At 37.6% G+C, this 20,702-nt stretch overlaps 1 protein-coding gene across 1 annotated transcript in view; it reads left to right on the top strand.

Moving 5' to 3' along the window:
• The window catches only part of USH2A (usherin), a 705,277-nt gene that overhangs the window by 362,940 nt on the left and 321,635 nt on the right, over positions 1-20,702 (top strand). Inside the window, 1 exon segment of the mRNA XM_047705734.1 lies at positions 17,755-17,906. Coding sequence (XP_047561690.1) covers positions 17,755-17,906 — 152 coding nt within the window.

Raw genomic sequence — 20,702 nt, 5'->3', positions numbered from 1 at the left:
GTTAGACATTTAAAAAGTAATAGTGTTCATTTAAAAAGAAAACAGCAACTATCATGCCACCTACTTCTCTCTTCACTTGCCCCAAATTTTCTAGTGTTTGATTTTTATTGTCTTGTCTGAAGAGGGAAAATCTGATTGTTGGAAAACAACTTGTTCCTCTATTTGTTTTTAAAGCCTCATACTTCACCCTAAAAACCTAACAGATAAAATCCAAATTCTTTAGCCTAGTATTCAGGTCACTCCCAATGTATGACTCAACTTGCATTTATAGAGTCACGTTCCTTTCTAGAATACTTATGGCTTACTGTAGGGTTGTAACACGTTCCTTTCTAAAATATTCATGGCTTACTGTAACACACCTAACACATGTTCTTTTTTAGAATATTTAAGGCTTACTGTAGTGTTGTAAGATGTGTGTGTGGAGTCAAATAGGCCTAGAGACAAATATTACCTCTGCTGTGTAGTAGTGTGTTACTTGGGGAGAGGGACTAAATTCCATGAGCCCTGGTTCTCTTGATTGTAAAATTGGCATTGACAACCCCCATTTTCTTTCCATCTTCACTGTGGAAATCTAAGTCATTCGTCAGAACTAAACGTGGGTCTCTTTAAAAAAAAAAGGGGGGGGGCGCCTGGGTGGCTCAGTGGGTTAAGCCGCTGCCTTCAGCTCAGGTCATGATCTCAGGGTCCTGGGATCGAGTCCCGCATCGGGCTCTCTGCTCAGCAGGGAGCCTGCTTCTCTCTCTCTCTCTCTCTCTGCCTGCCTGTCTACTTGTGATCTCTCTGTCAAATAAACAAATAAAATCTTAAAAAAAAAAAAGATTTTATTTATTTATTTGTTTGTTTGTTTGAGAGAGAAATGAGAGCTCAAGCCGGAGAATAGCAGAGGGAGAGGGAGAAGCAGACTGCCCACTGAGCAGGGAGCCCAACACAGGGCTTAATCCCAGGACCCCAAGATCTGGAGACCTCCACCTGGATTGTTATTACCCTTTATATTCAACATATTCAAGTTGATTTTTCCACATGTTCTCTGCCCCTCTATCTGCCCTTTCTCCTGTGTTACTCCTCTCACTATTAGCACAACCCAGTCACGCCAGCCAAAAGCCTGGGCGGCAATCTTGACTTCAACCCTGGCTCACTCCTGATTTACCTTACCACACAACGTTCAACTGCAATTCTCTAAGGAAGGTCAGTGATATTTTTCACCCAGATAACTTCAAGAACTTCCTCAGACCCTGCAAGAATCTGAATTTATTCATTCAAAGTATATTTTTTGATGACCTACCAGGAGCCATCATTCTGATGATACCAAGATGAATTTGCCAATCTCTGATCTTAAAGATATTAGAGTTCCATAGGGGAACACAAGGGAATCACAAGGTCAGGATGTGAATAAGGTGCCAAATGTATGGAGAAGCAGCTCCTCAGGGAGCCCTATGGGCTGTGGGAGTGTCCTCCCTCTGGGTCTCCATTAGATGTGGCAGGTCCAGAGACACATAAGCATTTAGACTGTCTTGTCATGTAACAGATGCTTCTTGCATGGTTTTGCACATGCTGGGATATAAATGTCTAGTTCTTGCCTAACAAGCAAGTGGTCATCTTTAGCCAGCATAGCTTAGGAAACAGGCTCTCTGCTTTTTGTAAATGACTCTGATTTAAACAGTCACTTTCTACTCATCAGAGTCTTGTAATAATCCTGAACCAGTGACTAAGAGAATGGCCTCTTGCCCTTCTGATTGCCATTTTCTTCTTTGTCTCCCAACCTGCTCTCACTTCACATCCTGTGCTGGGAAGCTTGCTCTTTGCTTTAGGACATGCTTCCTGTGCTCTGAGAATTCTTCCTGTTCTGGAATCTTTCGTTCTGTGCTGTACCAGCACTTCTAAGAATAGTGCCTGACCCACATAATAGATACTCAATTAAAACTTTGCTGATTAGCACTACCAAAAGAAACAATAAATGCACAGAAAATAACAAAATGTTAGCAAGGATGTCGAGAAATTAGAACCCTTGGGCACTGTTGGTAGGAATGTAAAATGGGGCACCCATTATGGGAAACAGTATGGAAAATGCCTCAAAAAATTAAAAATAGCATTACTGTGTGATCCAACAATCCCACTTTTGGGTATTTATCCAAAAGAATTGAAAGCAGGATCTTGAAGAGGTACTTGCACACCCACAGTCACAGTAGCATCATTCACATTAGCCAAGAGATGGAAGAGACCCAAATGTCCACAGATGGATGAATGGATAAGCAAAATGTGGTGTGTATATGTATATACAATAGAATATTATCCTGACCTTAAAAAAAGAAATAATCACATGCTACAACAGGGATAAACCTCCAGGACATTATGCTAACTTAGAGAAACCAGTTACAAAAAGACAAACACTGCATGATTCCACATATATGTGATATCTAAAGTCATCAAACACATAAAAACAGAAAGTAGAATCGGGCAGGGAGTTGGGAGGGGGAAGGGAGAGTTGCAGTTCAATGAATCTAGTTTCAGTTTTGCAACATGAAAGGGTTCTAGAGATCTGTTATACAACAATGTGCGTTTAGTTAACAATCTATATTATACATAGAAAAATAGTTAAGATGGTAAATTTTAGGTTATGCATTTTTTATCACATTTTTTAAAAATATAAGGTAGAGACGACACAATAACATGCAGCAAACTTTTAAATCAGAAGAAGGTTAAAGGCTGTTAGTTTAAAATAAACAAAAGTTTCAATTAATAATCACATAAAGATATATACATAAAATATACATTTGTTAAACCAAATTAAGATCATTCTATCTGTCCTCTGCAACGTGTTTTTCTCACTTAACAACATGGTGGAGACATGTTTCCAGGGTAGTTAAGCAGAGAAAGCCCAGCTTCAATGTTTTAAAAGGCAGTGGAATCTCACTGAATACCACAGCTTATGTGACCCATGTTTTATCAGTGGATATTTATGCTTCCATTATTTTACTGTTATAAATAATGCTACATGCTATTAATTGTCTTCTTTTACCAAGTAGTCTTTAAGTACCTGGTCTTTATCACTTGATTCACACCTAAGGCTCTGCTCTCCTTCAAAGATGTCCTACTGAATTCTAGCCCCTTGTTTCACTTACCTTCAAAAATGGGGATGTGACCCTCCAGCTCTGTTTCTCTAATCAGGGCATCCATGTTCCCTCTGGCAAAGGCGTTCTCTGCAGGATGCAGTTTCAGGCAGGGTTTTAAAACCTGAATAAGAGTGACTTTTAGGAAGATAAGAACCCTTTGTTGTGCAGCACCTGGACCCTGCCTTTGTCATACCATCAGCCATCAGTGAGAAGGGGCACGAAGGATTCCTGTCTATTAAATTTGTGACCTGTGTTGTTTAGATTACAATTGCGTAATTAGAATTATGTTTTCGAGAGCTTCCAAATTCTCCTGAGCCATATTCCCTTTCAGAAGCCTAGACCTTAGAATCTGTAAATATGCTTTTTCCTCACACTTGAAGTTTCCCTTGCTGGAAAATCAGCATCAATATCTGACTAGACCACACTGATTTCTCATTACCTAGCATAACATGTAGTAACATTTGAAAGTAATCAGAATTTTTTTAAATAGTAAGTAGTAATATAGAATGTGAAATTCTTATCCTTTATTAATATTTACAATTGCTTGTAACTATCTACTATCTTTACTTGAGCAAATTTGCTAGAACAGTTTCCCTGTTAGATTGTGACCCACATAAGGGGAGGCATGCGTCTTATCCTCCATCACCTTGTTCATGGTTCTAGAGCCAGCAATTGGCAGGGGTTCCAGTCATGGGTAGAGGAGTATTAAATTGCTGTTGAAGGAATTAATGTTTGCTGAGGACAGGGACAATAATAACATAGTAATTGTATGGATGTGAGAAGTATATTCCTATGCAGTCATACAATACACACAAACGCACATTTACGGCACGTTTTATAATTACATAATGTAGAAGAATGATTTCAAAGACAGCAGAAAGGCCTCTCCCTCTTGTCCTGCTGAAGGCTCAAAGACCTAATTGTTTGGCCTAAGATTTTCTCAGCTGAGTGATTTGTCAAGATTCTAAAGAGAGACAGCACGTGAAACCGGATCTGCATTGCGTGCCTCTGTGCGAAAGGGTAGACTGTTCTTGCTATCGAGATGAGGTAATGTCAAGATATGCACAGGAGAAGGGGAGCTGGGCACCCATGGGACAGGGTCCCAGGTACTTCTTGAGAAAAGAAAGAGTACTCAAGGAAACTATGAAAATATTTTCCTAATTCAGCCTTTTGTACTGGACTGGCTTTTTGAGAATTTGGATGTGAATATGTACCAAGATAGTGGCAATTGGGTCAATAAGAACAGAAAGAATTTAAGAAGTTGATTATTTTGGCATACTTATACATGATATCGTGAAGACAATGGAACATTATTGAAGAACATTTAGCTCAGGTTTTTAAAATATTTTATCTATTTCTTTATTTAAGACAGAATGAGAGAGAGCAAGCATGGGAGGAGGGAAGAAAGAGAGAGGAATTTAATACTGAGTGTCAAGTTAGACATGGGACTTGAAATATCATGACCCTGAGATCACAACCTGAGCCAAAACCAAGAGTTGGACTTAACTGACTGAACCCCCTTGGTGACCCCATGAAGTTTAGTTTTTAAGCATATATATATGTTTTCAGAAATGCGTGGTAAAGAAATAACTACAGAACTTTTATATACTTTATATGTCATCCTTCACATTAAGAAATGATGAGAAAGAAATAGACTTTTATAGTTTATGTCGCAGTTGTGTGTGTAAATACTAAGCAATTCACCCATATGAAGAAAAAAGTATTTGATATCCTACCAACGCTGATGGTAATAGTAGTAGAAATAGCTACAGCTTAGAGCTAGGTAGCAAGCACTTCGGTCCTCACAACCAGCCATGAAATGGGTATGGCTGGGGCACCTGGGTGGCTCAGTGGGTTAAGCCTCTGCCTTCAGCTCAGGTCATGATCTCAGGGTCTTGAGATCAAGCCCCGCATCGGGCTCTCTGCTCAGCCGGGAGCCTGCTTCTCCCTCTCTCTCTGCTTGCCTTTCTGTCTACTTGTGATCTCTCTGTCTGTGAAATAAATAAATAAAATCTTAAAAAAAAAAAAAGAAATGGATATGGCTTCTTTAACATTCAGCTGAGGAAACTCAGATTTATAAGCATTAATTGCTCAAGACAACTCGTTAAGTAGGAATTTAATACAAAGCAAGGTGTCAATGACAAAAAAAAATTCATGATTTTATTCACTGTACTCTTCTGCCTCTACATTTTGTAGAAAAGCTCATAGTTCAGTATTTCATCTAGGCACGTGAAAAAACATTTTTTTTAGATGCTTTGACTTGTTTGATGCATCATTCTCACTGACAATATTCAAAATTCTTATGATTTCTGTTCTGATTTTTCTGTGGTTTTCAAGGAATAACTATTTTTCAAACTTTTTATTTTGAAACTAACTTTATTTTTAAATACCCAAAAGGCAATTCTATTTTCTTTCCTGGAAATGCTCAGTTTTAATAGGAGAAATGGATTATAGAATTCAGTGAATCACTTAGGAAAACTGCTTGACAGTTTTGAGCAAACCTTGTGTAACTTTTATGAAACACCTCCAATCAGTTTGTCAGGTAGAATTTCCCAAGCACAATCTTTTTTAGGTTCCGTTGATTCCATTTTTAGGAAAGCCTAACAGTAATAAGGCACTATTCCACAATGTGAAAGCTGTTCTCTCTTTTCCTTTTTAATTGAAGGATCAAGTATTCACATAGGGAGATAACTGCCACATTCAATCATCATCTGGACCTTGGGGGAAAACTTGCCATTGATATTCATATTGCCATGCTGTACTGGAAAAAAAAAAAATATCTTTGGAGCATCTATATTCACTATACATGTTATTTTCATGACACACTAAAGCATTGTTTAATTCTTACAGTAAACAGAATTCTTCAGTGTACATAGAGATACCTTGTATTAAATTTACATCGTATTGTACTTGTATTGAATTTCCTTGGTTATAGATGACAACCTACTGAGCACCTTAGGAAACACAATTTGACAGAACATGATGAAGAGGCACAAAGATATATATCCCAGTGGATGTGCTTTATGGACAATTATGTTTCAGCTTCCCTGTGAAAATTAAACACCTTAAAAATTCTACCATTATGGAAAGAGAAAGGTGATAAACTTGAAACTGCTTACCCTGGCGAGCCAATGGGAATTAAATATCCATTTTGTGGATTATCCACTGTGGAACTGAATTTGTAGAACTAGATTAAATAACCTGATCCCTTTTTACCACACAGCATTCTATTGTTTCATTTTGTTCTAGCTAGCTTACCAATTAATAGCACAAGAGAGTAAGCAAAAGAAAAGCACAGAAAAGATGAAACAGTGCAACATAAAGCGTTACTATAATTTTTTTATGTTAGATGTGTATATTTTTCACACTTTCTGGATCCACTCTTTGCTCTTTCATTCAGCCCTGTATCCTACAAGGCTGACCTGTATTCACAGTGTCTATGAGCTTGCTCTCTGTCTCTCTCTCTGGCTTCCTTTTGGTTTGTCCCTGAGCAGTGGCAGCAGCAGCAAGAGATCAGAGGGTGGAAGGAGAAAGAAGTCTCAGAATTTAAAGCCTTTGTTCCCTTTGAGCCCGGGCTCCGGGCTCCAGGGTAGAGCCATATCCTTTCTCCAAAAGCTACAGCACCCATCCAATGGCCCTTTCCTATAACTCCAGCTCTTTGTCCAGGTTCCCAAATCTGTTCTCATCCGTTCCCTTGCAAATTTGAGGATGTTTACAGGATCCTACTGAACTTCCGTTAGCATGGTCTCCTAGGAGTCCTAACTAGGAACTACTGGGAATGCATTATTACCACCCGGTCTTTCCCTTAACTCTGCCCATAGCTTTGTAAATGAGTTTGAGTTGCTATCAAGTTTCTGCTGAGTCCTTAACTGATTTTTAAATTTCGTATAATCCACACTTAACACACAGAATTCGGGGGCTGGGTCTAGAGATAGATGTAAAATGTATTCTGGGAATAGCAAAAGTAAATAAGTAAACAAAAATCCCATCTAGTTAAACTTTGCCACTCTAGACATTTTAAAAGCAAATAAGGAGAATGGTATTCAAACATTCTAGATGAAGACTCTTTATCTGTCTGTGATATTTAATTTTTTAAATAGTAATCAACTCATTGATACCTCATTGAAATCTTTCTATTAATTATTATGAAATACTTATTGTAAGTAATCAGATAATGATTTGTGACATTTTTCCTTTTGATGAAGTAGGTCCAAGGGCCAAGTTCATCTTAAACACGATTTTCTCAGAAAAATCTAATTTCCTAACCCACCTAGATGAGGTTAGCATCTGCCTTCCCAGCCACTACCATTTTTTCTTCTTTTCCATCTGGTTCTCTTTTAATACATAATCCACTTAGTCCTCCTACTCACTTAGATTGGAAATTTTATGAATGTAGGAACCAGGACTGTTCTGGGTATTTCCAGCTTGAAACACAATATCTGGCACATAGTAGGAATTCCATAAGTATTTACTGAGGAATCAGATAACTACTGAAAACCAAATCCACTAAATCCAGCAGATTTCTTTTTTCAAAAAGTATTTGACAGCACTTGGGAAGTACCTGTTCTGTTTTGTTTTTCCACACTGTGCTCTCTGAACTTGATTGGGGTAGAGAGGAATCTTAAATAGTTAGTACACACATAGGAAACTGCTGGGTGATGACAGATAGCATACAAGTAGGGAATACAGACCTGCCTACAACGTGCTTCCGAGAGATGGGCAGGTTATGTTTTACAAGAGATATGCAGTACATGACACAGGTGAGCATAGGAAGAGATAGTCTAAGGCAAGATTTTCACAGCAAATAAGGCTTTAATTTACATGTGAAGGAAGGGACAGCTCTAAGTTCATTCCTCTTATATGCATCACACTTGATTCCTAAGGTACTTGTATATATGCTCACTCATTTGATTTTCACATTAACTATTTCAGGCCACCAGGACAAGGAATATGACCCCCATTTTATTGGTAAGGAAAAAAAAGTTTGGAAAATGTGAGCTTCCTAAGTTGTGAAAGTGTGTGGTCATGAGAGAAAGGCCGTGTGCTCTCCCTCCTTTTTTCTAAAAGCTCAATCAAATGACATTGGATGAAATCACAGCTCTTACATCCCCCCTTCCCCCAGGCTACCTGGTACCTGACTAGTGTCCATTCTTTGGCGCAGCTCTCATCAATACCAGCTAACCATTTACTCATAAACAATGTCAACAGTGATGTCAGGGGCTTGGTCAGGTACGAAGTCCTCAGACGGATTCTCATTTATCTTGAGTTAGTGTTGCTATGAGGATACAGCCAACATGTAGTTCCTCAGGAGTCTTGAAGACTGACAAGAAGACCCCTGAACTAGCTGTCAACCCCTTTCTTCTCAAACAAAAGCAACCCAAACTGTGGAAAAGAAAGGATAAGAGAAGAAAAGTTGGCGTAGCTATTTTAATATCATATAGAGGAGACTTTTGGGCAAATAGGATTATTAGAGATAGGTAAATTCAAAATGGTAAAAGGGAGAATAAAATTACAAACTCTTCTTTCATCAAAATGTGCTGTAAACAAAGTACCTAAAGAGATAAGTAATAGAGTGGGATATAACATTTATAACACACGTAACTGTCAGAAGGCTAGTATTTGGAATACTTAAAGTATTCTTCAGAATCAATAATAAACTGGGGAGGGAATGTAGCCAATAATAATTGTAATAGCATTGTATAGTGACAGATGGTAGCTACACATACCATGGTGAGCACTAATGTACAGAACTGTCATATCATTACATTGTATACTTGAAACTAATATAAGATCATCTGTCATCTATATTTTGATAAAATGTTTTAAAATATATAAACTTAGAAGAAATGAAACCCAAACTCTTTACTTCATTTATTATTTTCCAACACACTTTGTCAATGATAACATATTCCAGATGTTGTTAGAATAATAATAATAGGGGCGCCTGGGTGGCTCAGTGGGTTAAGGCCTCTGCCTTCAGCTCAGGTCATGATCCCAGGGTCCTGGGATCGAGCCCCGCATCGGGCTCTCCATTCAGCAGGGAGTCTGCTTCTCCCTCTCTCTCTCTGCCTGCCTCTCTGCCTACTTGCGATCTCTGTCTGTCAAATAAATAAATAAAATCTTAAAAAAAAAAAAGAAAAAAGAAAAACAGAAAAAAAAACAAAAAAAATAGAATAATAATAATAAACTGGGGAAATATCTGAAAAAGCATTTCACAAAAGAAGAAAAAGCAAATAGCTAATGAACATAAGGACATGTGCTCAACCTCTTTCATAAGCTGGAAATAAAAAATAATACCAAAAAGGTACCATTTTACCACATAGAATACTGGCACAGTTTAAAACTGTGAGTTATACAAGGTCTTTTTGAGGATATGGAACAATGAGGACTCATTGTGGGAATTGGTGCACTTTGAAAAACGGTTGGGTGTTGTCTAGCAAAATTAAATATATTCCAACAATTTCACTCCAGGACCTATGTGCTAGTAAACTTCACGTCTGCCTCAGGACACAAGTACAAAAATGATAACAGATACAGTGACATAAGAGACAGAACGAGGAAACAATTCAAATGTCAACAGTAGAATAAATGAATGAGTTGTATTGTGCAGGAATACGATACAACAATGGAAATGAGTGAAGTGTGACCACCCTCAATAAGACAGACAGGATTCATGTTTATTATGGTGAACAAGAAAAGATGCAAAAATATCTTTTTTTCAAGTAGGCTTCACGTCCAGCGTGCAGCATAACACAGGGCCAAAACCCATGAGCCCAAGATCAAGACTCCAGCTGAGATCAAGAGTTGGATGCCCATGCGACTGAGCCACCCAGGTGCCTCCCCCCCAACTCTATATTATATGATTCTATTAGCATTAAATTTAAAAATTCACCAAGCTTAATTATATTGTTTATGGATGCATTCCTAAATAGAAAAGCAAACAAATCATTCTTTAGAAGTTAACACAGCTGTCTGTGAGGAAGAAAAAGAGCTGGAATGAGGGAGGACACATAGAAGGTTCATGGGGTGCTGAAGATTTGTGGGGTGCTAGCAATATTTTATTTTTTAACCTTGGTGATGGTTACATGGCTTTCCACTTTTTCATTTATCTTTGAGATATAACATATTTTATGTATTTTTCTATGTTATGTTTTATCACATAATTTAAGAAACATAGAAGAAATAGGTGCATGGAAGTTAGAGAGTGTAATGTTCTGTGCACTGTTGAACCTGAATGTTTCTGTATGTTACACCAACCCGTAACTCCAACACTTTCTGTCTGGCATTGACTGTGTTATTCAGTCTTTCTCCAACTTGTTTTTCTCCTCTGTAAAGGGAAACTGAAACTTTTTTTTGCCTTCAAGGGTTTTTCCTGAGGATTGATGGCATCTGATCTAAAACATACTATTGTTAATTTTTCAGCATAAAGGTCCTTTGACTTTCAAGCATTTGCCTCCTCTTACTTTGCCGTGCTTTCCTATGTAACAGTATTTGTTTTGCATTTTAATCAAATGTTACATGTTGAGATAGTTACAAATTCACATGCAGTTGTAAGAAATCATGAAGAGAGATCTCATTGACCCTTTCCAGCTCCCCCAGGATACTTTTAAAACTATACTACATGATCACAACTATGATTTTGACCCTGATACAGTCAAGATGCAAAACAGGGGTGTGACTTTTTTAATCCCCCAATTGAAAACAGTCCCCTTTGAAACCAGTAGACGAAAGGTAAGTTAGTTCTTTGGTACTGGGCTTTTGGAAATCATTCACACCTACCCTCACAAAACCTCTCTAAGGTGGATAGACCCTTCTCTTTCCTGCACAGTGACCCATGACACCATGCTGTGCTCTAACCCTAACCTCAGCTCTAAGCATTATAAATTTGTTTTATTAAGAGAAAATATATAAAACTGTTTAAGCTATTTCTCTCTTAGAATTCCATACTACCACTGCAATATGGCATTCCCACACCCCTCTCTCAATCACAACTCATTACTATATATTCAGGAAAAGGATGTTTTCAAAAAAAATTTTTTCTTTTGATATTTTCAGCTGCCCTTTTCCCTACATCTGTGGTCTTCCCTACTCCAGTCTATTGCAACTGTGACTCTAGATTAATTGTTCTAAATATCATGTTTATTTTAACCCCTGGTCAATACACAAAAATATCCATAGTTCTCCTGTGCATCATAAAATCCCCATCCCTTGGTGTGGCATTCAAGGTCTGAACATCCGTTTGAAGGCTCATTCTCTATTAGGCATTCACCAGTTCCGACAATAACAACAGAATACGGATCTATTCTGGATGTCTTTATTATACCTTGCATTTTCTTGCTTCCAGGCATTGGTAAATGTCATTTCCCCACAAGGAACATCTTCCTGAGACATGGCCTTTTCACATTTTGCCTTTTATGGAAGACCCAGCCGCTTTGTACAGAAACCCCAGCTGCTCTAAAAAGCTTTCAGGACTTACTTAAAGCAGAGTGATTGCCCCTTGCTAGAAGCTCTTGTATGCCTATACCATTTGTTGAGCATAAAATTTTTGTGGTGCTTATCCCTTTTATTTAACTCTTCAATTGTTTAATTAGACCTGTGTTTAGCCCTTTTTTTACTTCCATAAAGGCAGATATTATTCCTTATTGTTTCTGTTCCCCAAAGTACCAAGCATAGTAGCTTTCAGGAATTGACTTCCGGTAGATACACACTAAGTTTTTGTTATGCTCAACTTAATTGCTCGTAGGGCCAGAACGGGTTTGTCAGTGCTTATTTGAGTGGAATTCCTATTTTAGCAGAGAAAGTTAGGCTGGAGATGAAGAAGAGGCGCGCTGGTGGTAGGGGGATGAGATGGCCAGGCTCCAAGCCGGAGTTGATATTTATTTGTGTGACCTTGGAAAACAGCTTAGCCTAAGAGTCCGTTCCCCTAACTCAGTAACAAGGCAAATAACACTTCTTATTTCTTGATGTTGTTAATGGAAATAATTCATATCAAGCATATTGCCTATTGTCTGACTCAACATGAGTGTTCAGTACATTTTTTAATAACAAAGTGTTTAAAATTTCAAAAACACACAGCATTTTAAGAACTTTACATTTAACTTTTTTTCAAACCTATTCATACATGTCTTGTACTCTACTTAAAGAAGGAAAGTGCCTCCTTAAGCTCACTTAAAATGTGCACTGGAAATTCATTAGTTTTTGTTATATACTTTAGAAATCTGAGATCAATGAAAATTGTTGTCTTAATACATATTTGAGACTTAATTTCTAAATGTATGTTTTTAGAACTGAATTATACAATATTTCATATACTAATTTAATTTACATTAAAAAGTCTGTTAGTGAGAACTTATGACATCTGCCTGCCTATCTTGGTACGAAATGGATTATTATTTTCAAATGGTATCTCTTATTGTCCACCAATTTGCCAGGCAGTTTGACCATATGTCCTTAACATGGATTATATCGCTAATGGCCTTGCCCAAACCAGATCAAAGGAAATACTTACAATTGTCTCAGGCTCCTTTTTGTGGCAGATGTAGGCACCAGCTCTAAACCATGATGGTATCCCACTTTGGCCTGTCCTTGAGACCTGGTGACTAGCTGTTGAGACCTGGAGCTAAAGGCAGAAGACCCAGAGAGGTCAACATCATGAGTCTGTTCCAGCTTCACAATGTGCTCACGTTGACCCCAGCTTCCCGATCCTGGGGTGGGGAACTCTCATCTTGCTAGTACTCAGCAAAGGTCTGACTGATCACTGATTGCATGTGGCATTTTTGGATACACATTTTGAAAAATGGCCCTCTGTCTGTAGTGTAAAGAATGAATTGTATGGAAACATGAATAATGCATCAAAACATGAGGCTGGCTATTATTCTCGGATATGAGATGACGGCAGAATGGACTAGGTGGCCATAAGTATGGTGATGGGTGAAGTTCAGTTGGGAGTGTACAGTCTATGTGTCTCAGTGATGGAGTTGGTATGGTGGGGGAGGAAGAGGAGAGGAGAGAGTCTAATATGTCTTAAAGGCTAGATGACACTTACCCAGGGTACACTTGGATTCTACAATTTAGATCTGTAATTGATTTTTTAGTTCTTCCCCCAAGTGCTGTCAAATAGTGGTTACTTACCAAACGCTGGGTTACTCTGTAGGTATGTGTGCATGAGTGCATGTGTGCACGCTCACCCGTGTGAAAGCTGGACTTGAGTTTCACCCACCTTTCCATTCAGATGCATCCTCCATACTAAAAATTTTCTGAGCAGTTGAATTAATTGTCACATATCTCATTTAATTTTATTCTCAGCTCATTTGCCATGCACTCATCTTACTCTAAGTCATTCTCTTAGCAACTGTCTGTTATTTCTTTATACATAGTTCCAGATGTCATGGTTATCTAGTTTCTTAGCATTGCTTGCTAGGGGTTGACTTGCTTAAGTCAGGTAGACAAAACAAAGAAGAAACTGTTGAGAGACTGTCACTGAGGGAGGAAGGAGAACTCAAAAAGCAGACATAAGAATGGATTAAGTGTAGCCACTGAAGGAGGTGAAGGGTAAAAGTTGGGTAAGTTTCCTAGCTCTCATTGGTCCCTGAGGGTATTACTGAATTAGAGAATATACTCTTTGGTGTCCATAATGCATGGTTTGAGTCATCACAAGATGATTCAATTATATTCATTATAGTCTGTGTGGGAAGACAGGTGAGTACTGTGGAGTCCTTGCTGGAAAGATTTCCTCTAAAAATGGTTAAAATTCTTAAAGTTTATACTTAAGGAATGAGATTTAGTTGTAACAAAAATTAACTTCTATGAAATGTGTCATTTCCCAATATGTCAGATAAATGAGATATTATGCACATAATCCTAGCATAAAAGAAATTCTCTGTTCCCCAATTATGTATGGTTTGGGTACTTTCTATGTCATTGTTGAAAAGCAGGTCAAGTAGATAGCATTTTGAGGGTCTTACAATTTCTTTAAGAGCTTCTCCAACACATTATTTGCACATAAGTTTTTTTTTTTTTTTTTTTTGGTGAGGATTAAAAGATTGCTTAGCTGAGAGCCTGGAACATCATAATTTCTTATCATGATTATTACTGTGATTTTATCCATTTTTTCTTCTCTTAAATTTCCTGTGACTATTTAGTTTTACATTGTATATCTTTCATTTCTTAGTTTTAATTCATCTGTGCTTTTGTGTTTTGATTATTAAATGGCATTAAACCAAATACTTTCTGTAAGTATTCTCAGAGTTATCAGAGATGGTCATACTAGAATAAAGGAGAAAGTTGACAGTTGTACCTTCTTGGTGTAGCCAAAGGGCTACATTACAGTAAAATACTGTTACCCCAAAATTTGGAAATGAGGGAAATAGGCCTGCTCTTAAAAGATAAGCTATACAACGTTATCCTCATCAAGGAAAATAAGTCCAAGTAGTAGCTTTATTTAAAAAGCACTAGCTCAAAAAATAAATAAATAAAAAGTATTAGCTCATTCAAATATAAACGGCTTTAATCCTAAAGGATGTACTGACCAAGATCTAACTAGTGAAACAGAAAATGTGCTAGGATTGTAAGACAGACTGTGTTAAATATAAGGAGTTGATTACAAATGTGTTGGAAGGGCTGTAGAAACAAAAATGGTGATTGTCAGAGCGCTGCTAACTTCCCTGGTCTTTGGCTTCTGAGTCGGCCTCCGCTGTTGCTAGCTGCTAGATTTGCTGATGTGGTGCTTGAACCGTCAGGAGGTACTGCCCCAGCCCAAGCTAAAGGGCCACCTAGAGTCCACTACTGAAGAAGCTGGAAATGCAGAAGAGGCATTTCTGCTGCAGACACTGCTTGAGACCACAGCTGCTTTGTCCCTCTGCTGACCTCTCAACAGTTAGCAAAAGCCTCAGCGCTTAGAGCTACAAGTTGGACATTTTCTGTCTTCCTGATTCTGCCCAGCTTGCAGTACCTCCTACTGGTGAAATCCAAGAGGAAGCCAGCAAGCCAGAGGGCGGCAAATACAGAGGACGGACTGTCAAGCCCAGCACACAGAGCAAACTGTAGACCTGCGGATGTGGGGCTGTGGGCAGATGAACTGGGTGAATAACCAGATTATTCAACACCCATGCATGCTCCTCTTGCTTCCATCACTTTCCATGAGCAGCAATAATCACTGCATGCTTCCGCCTAACACCCTACTCTGCTTTATACAAGGAAGAAGCTCTCACCCTCTGTCATTGTATTCCATCTGGGTTCATGCCCCCTTGAGTTTAGACACGACCGACCTAGATATCCTGCAAGGTAAAAACTAAGAAAAAATTAATACCCGTTAACTTCCTTTATATAAATCAGCAGGGAAAAGGAGAAGAGAAAATTAGTTATTCTATACAAATCTTTATGTAATATGAAAATAATAAAACATGAAATAACACCTACAATTCTCATTTCCATAACTAGTTGAAGGCCACAGTTGCTATTTATAATCTCTTCCCTTTGCTCTCAGCCAGCAGCTCATCTGTTTCAGAATCTTGACCTAGTAAGGTAACCTAAACCTTCATTACTGAAGGGTGTGTGTGCTTAGTGTCAGCATGCCCCAGGAAGCCAATGTCTCCTTCCACACAGTAACTTTTTTTTCTTTTTTGCCTGTTGATTTAGTTGCGTGAGGATCCCAAATGGCCAGGTAATATTCTGTTTCTAATTTAGTGGTAACTTGCTTGCAGCCCACAACTAAGTATTCCTCTTTGTGGCTGGAGAATGCAAACATATTAAGTGTAATAGTAAGAGGAAACACTCTGACTACCTTCTCTTGATCCCCATTTCCACATTTCTCACTTTAGAAAAGCCGGCATCAGATACTGACCCCTGGCTCAAATCAGGCGCAGCATCATGCACGAACCCTCAAATCCACAGGTGTCATCACCCAGCCTTGGCCGTAATGTGGGCTTTAGGAGGCCGTTCCAGCAATCTCTTAGGCTATGGGTTGATGAGGTATATTATTAGATGAGTAATATTTATGGCAGTAACTCACTCCCTACTTGTTTTGCTATGAACTGATTTTTAAATCCAAAGTAGTCTTGTAAAGGATATCCTGAAAATGAGTCCAGCATTCTATAAATTTGCAGGTGATGGTGATGACAAACGTGAACAGATTCTGGAAGGGAGCAATTTCCTCCCAGGAGAAAGGGACACTCGGGAAAAAGCTCCTGATGTCCTTGGTCCCACTAGGAATGCTATCCCTAATGCAATGATGGGTGAAGGTTTGATCTTCCTTCAAGACATTAATGCGACCAAATTTGGAGTTCCCAGGCTAAGAGACAGGCCTCTTGGAAGCCAGCTGAATTCCTTGACAACCTTGACTGTGCTAGAGCCTCTTTCAAGACTCATTCCTTTGACAAATTTATCTCTGAGCTATTCTCGAATATCATCTTTTTACCAAGTCTCTTTTCATACTTCAGGTAGAGAGTTATCTCTTTTTTCTATAGCCTTACATTTTCCCTCTAGATTGGATGCTGATATTTTTACTCTGCTGTGTGTTCATTAATTTATTCATTTAATCAATATACATGTAGTACCTACTATGTTTTAGGCATGGTGTTAAGTCTAGAAATACACAGGTAAGGAAGAGTCAAGATTGCCTTGGGGATCCTACAGAGAGGCAATTAAACAGCCACTGTGAAATTAATTTCACTTTGAAAGAAGTTCTAATTTAGCATGTAAGCAAAGTTTTATTTCTCAATGCTTGATCAGTTTGGGGATTCTGTAATTCCAGGGAACACAGATCCCTAACTTCCTTTTAATAAAAATATTTTGACTACATAATTCAAATGATCATATTCAACAACTATTTAATTTCACATATCTCTACTAGTTGATTTCATGAAAAGACACATAAACTTCCTTCTGAAATAAATTTTAGTTGATCATTAAAACCAGTAAATCATAGTTTCTCTAACCCATTCATGAGTGTCTCATGACTGCACTTTGTGCAATTTGTATTAAGGTGCTTATGGTTAGGTTATGTAATATTTTGGTTGAGAACATGGGTTCTGGAGTCAGACCTCCTAGGTTCAAATCCTGACTCCGGCACTGGCCAGCTATGTGATTTTGAGGAAGTTACCTAATCTGTCTTGCCTGAATTTCTTCATCTATGAAATGATCATAATGATACTGCCTCTATTCTGGTGGTGCTGCTAGGAGAGGGTTAAAAAGGAGTTCACACACAACAGGTGCTTAGAACAGTGCCTGATACATCCTGAGTAATGTATAATACCCTAACGAATAAGGTCATTTGACTTCTAAAGAACATCTACTAAGGATATCACTTTAGAGTACAATACAAATTATAAGTGTACTTAATTTATTCATGTTTTATCTGGAACACAATTGATAACTATTCACATGATGTAATATGAAGAGTCCCATACTGGGGCTCTTGGGTTCTATTTCTGTCTCTATACTAATTAGCTTAACAGTTTGATATTTAGGGGTTTAATGCCTGTTTTATCCTTTGGAAAGAGACAGGGTTTAGACTGCAGAAAATACCAGATACTGTGATTCAGTAATTCCATGAAATTAGAAATCATATCAAGAAGTGCTTGCTTTCTTAAGACATTCTTTGCTGTTGTCTGGTAGTCATGCTAAAGGTCCATGATTATCTTCCCAGGTGTTATCACAAGCTACGGACTATATCTGGATGGTATATTAATTCACAATTCCTCAGAACTCAGCTGTCATGCTTATGGATTTGCTCCTTGGAGCTTACATTCCTTCAGAGTGCAAGCATGCACGGCCAAAGGTTGTGCTCTGGGCCCACTGGTGAGTATGCACATTTACATTCTGGGAATGTATCCGATGTCAGATGACAGTGAATATCAAGGAAGAAGTAAATGGTGGTGACTCACTCTGTGCACAGCTAGGCTTTCAAGCAGGATGGGAGATTTTCTTTTTATAAAATTTTATTTAAGACTTAGAGTTTATATTCAACATAAATTTCAAGATTGTGCATAGGTGTAGTGAAGGACAGAATTTCACTGAAATTTTTCAAGGTAAGTTGGCTGGGTTAGCAGAAGGACATTTGATTTTGTTTAGTTTAGTTACATATTTATTTAAAGTGGATGTTTTTCTTTCTAATAATGGGCTCAACAACTAAGTAAGTTTATGATTAAAAAGTGAAAACAATTGAAAGTCCATGATTGCCACAGTATGGCAACACAGCTGCCCAAAAAGTATGTCAGTCAGTCAGAAATTTGAACTTGCCTCATCTAATAGAATAAAATAGATTTATATCATCAGTGTGATACAGTTTCATAAGAACTGTATTTAAAACTGCATGAATATTAGTTTTTGATATCCACATTTCAGAAATCTATGGTGTGTATTTCATTAGCAGTTAAAAGATTGACAAATCATGCTTTTTATTTTTTAATATAATTTTTAAAACTCAATAGTGCATAATTGTCATAGACCAGCATGACATTCGTTAGCTTCAAAACATCAGATTTTATTTTTGTACATTTTTCTTAATTAGATTTTGCTTCTTTTAAGGGAAATGCTCATTACTTTTAGATATTTTTTGGCAATGTTTGCTAATGCTCTATCATTTTAATGCACTCTGTCTTCACTGGAAAGTGTATTATATAAATATTACCTTGGAAAACAGCTCTACAGTTTCATTTTTGCTTCCTTATTTTTGATCACACCTTCCATTTCGTTTCAGAGGTTGGTTGCTTTCCAAGCTGCTAACATCATCTTTTGGTGGAGCTGAGCTGTAGTCTTTACTGCCATTAAGTATTTTATAGCTCAGACCCTCTGACGGTTACTTACTCTTAAAAGCAGGAATGGCAAGAGGCCAGCTCTTCTTCTCCATTCAAAAGAAAAAGCAAAGAAACATGAGAACACTTCACATGAGCTTGAAACCTAGACTCTTTCAAAAATATAAACAGCACATGGTTCTGGCTACTAAATTGGCTCCCACACTGTCTCTTGATGTTCTGGCAACTTGAAACAAGGGGGACACGGTTATTGATCTGTGTCCTGTGCAGATAAGATAGTAGGCGATGTTAACCTTAAGAAATCAAATGCCACAGTGCCCTGACGGGAAGGGAGAAAACAGAATTGGATTGTAAAAGCTGCTCCGCCATGGCCTCGTACATTCTAGACTCAGTACTGACATCAAGCGTGGTTATTTTCTCCCCTTGGTACTTTTCTTTATCCTGTGCTCAGTATGCAGATGCTTTTCCCAAGTCAATGATCCATCTCTAATCACTGGGATTGAACAACAATGTCTTTATTTAGAACAAGTCAACGCTGTGCTGCCAATAAGTTAAAACCTACAGTCTTCAATTGATTTCTAAAATATTTTTGTACCAATTACAGTATGCCCTTAAGAGATTACATATCTGAATATTTTAAATCGCCCGGCATATCTACTGTAGTCATGAATGATAGTCCAGATTCAGATACACACATTCCTTAAGGGTATTCTTTATCTAAAGCCAGTGTTACAACAAGCGTTTCATTGAAACAAAAAATTCATGATTTCTGTTTTTAGATCTTTTGCTGGCAGAAATTGAAAAATAAATTTTTGTGAGTCTATATTTTTGTTCGCCTAACAACATTTTTAATGATAATTCTTGGTTTTTGGAAAGAGAAGCCTGTTTATTTTACATCTTTTTCATGCATGCAGGGAAATACTATTCCATGTTTTCTCTGTGACAAATATGATCTGTTCCTGAATGTGGTATGGCTCACCCTCAAAATTGGCAAGCTGAAATAATAAAGGGGATAAAACAGTAAAAAGGACAAGTTTGATAAAATAGAGTGTTTTAAAAATAAAAATGCATACGTATTTTCCACATTTTTACCATTTTAATGTAGTATTAGCTCAGTATGTTCTGTTTTTAGCCCTACTGGTTTATTACCTGTTTTTGTGATTTGGTAAGAATTACTCTGTACCCATCTGAAAAAAAGATTTTTGTGTGTGTGTGGTTTGTTCAGTTCTCATTCAATTTATATAACGTATTTGGCTTTTAAAGAAATTCCAGTGTTAAAAACAATTTATAATGCCTTTGATCCTAATTTTACGATGCTAATATGCATTGCCAAATTTAATCCAGTAATTGAAGTTTTTTATAAGTGGTTGAAATAATGAAAAATTAACAGAAAATGCAACAGAGAATAACTTTTTAAGAGCTATCCTTGCTTTCAGTTCTATTGCGAATTATATTAGAGAGAAACCCTTCACATTTTGTGTTATTATAATACAATGCACTGAATATGTCCATAGGATAATCACTCTGCTTTTGTTTGTTTTTTCCACTTAGCTAATGTTAGATAACACTGGTAGAGTCTAAGATTGGGAATTTTATGACTGTGTCTGGTCTTGGAACATTCATTGGATTCAATTCTCTAAGGAGCCTCTTAAGGATGAAATGTGAAACTATAGGTCACTGCCATGGGATATAGTTAAAAAGCTGCTTTGGGTTCTTGGTGTGATGCATGTTTATACATGTAAACACACCTATACACGTATCACCTTTTCACATTTGTTTTTTACAAAGAAAAACATTTATTATATAAGACATCTAAATCTTCAGGGCAATATGCAGTTGT

This window comes from Lutra lutra, chromosome 15 (assembly GCF_902655055.1).
Source record: "Lutra lutra chromosome 15, mLutLut1.2, whole genome shotgun sequence".
Taxonomy (NCBI): Eukaryota; Metazoa; Chordata; class Mammalia; order Carnivora; family Mustelidae; genus Lutra; species Lutra lutra.
This window is presented reverse-complemented; position numbering and strand designations above follow the sequence as displayed.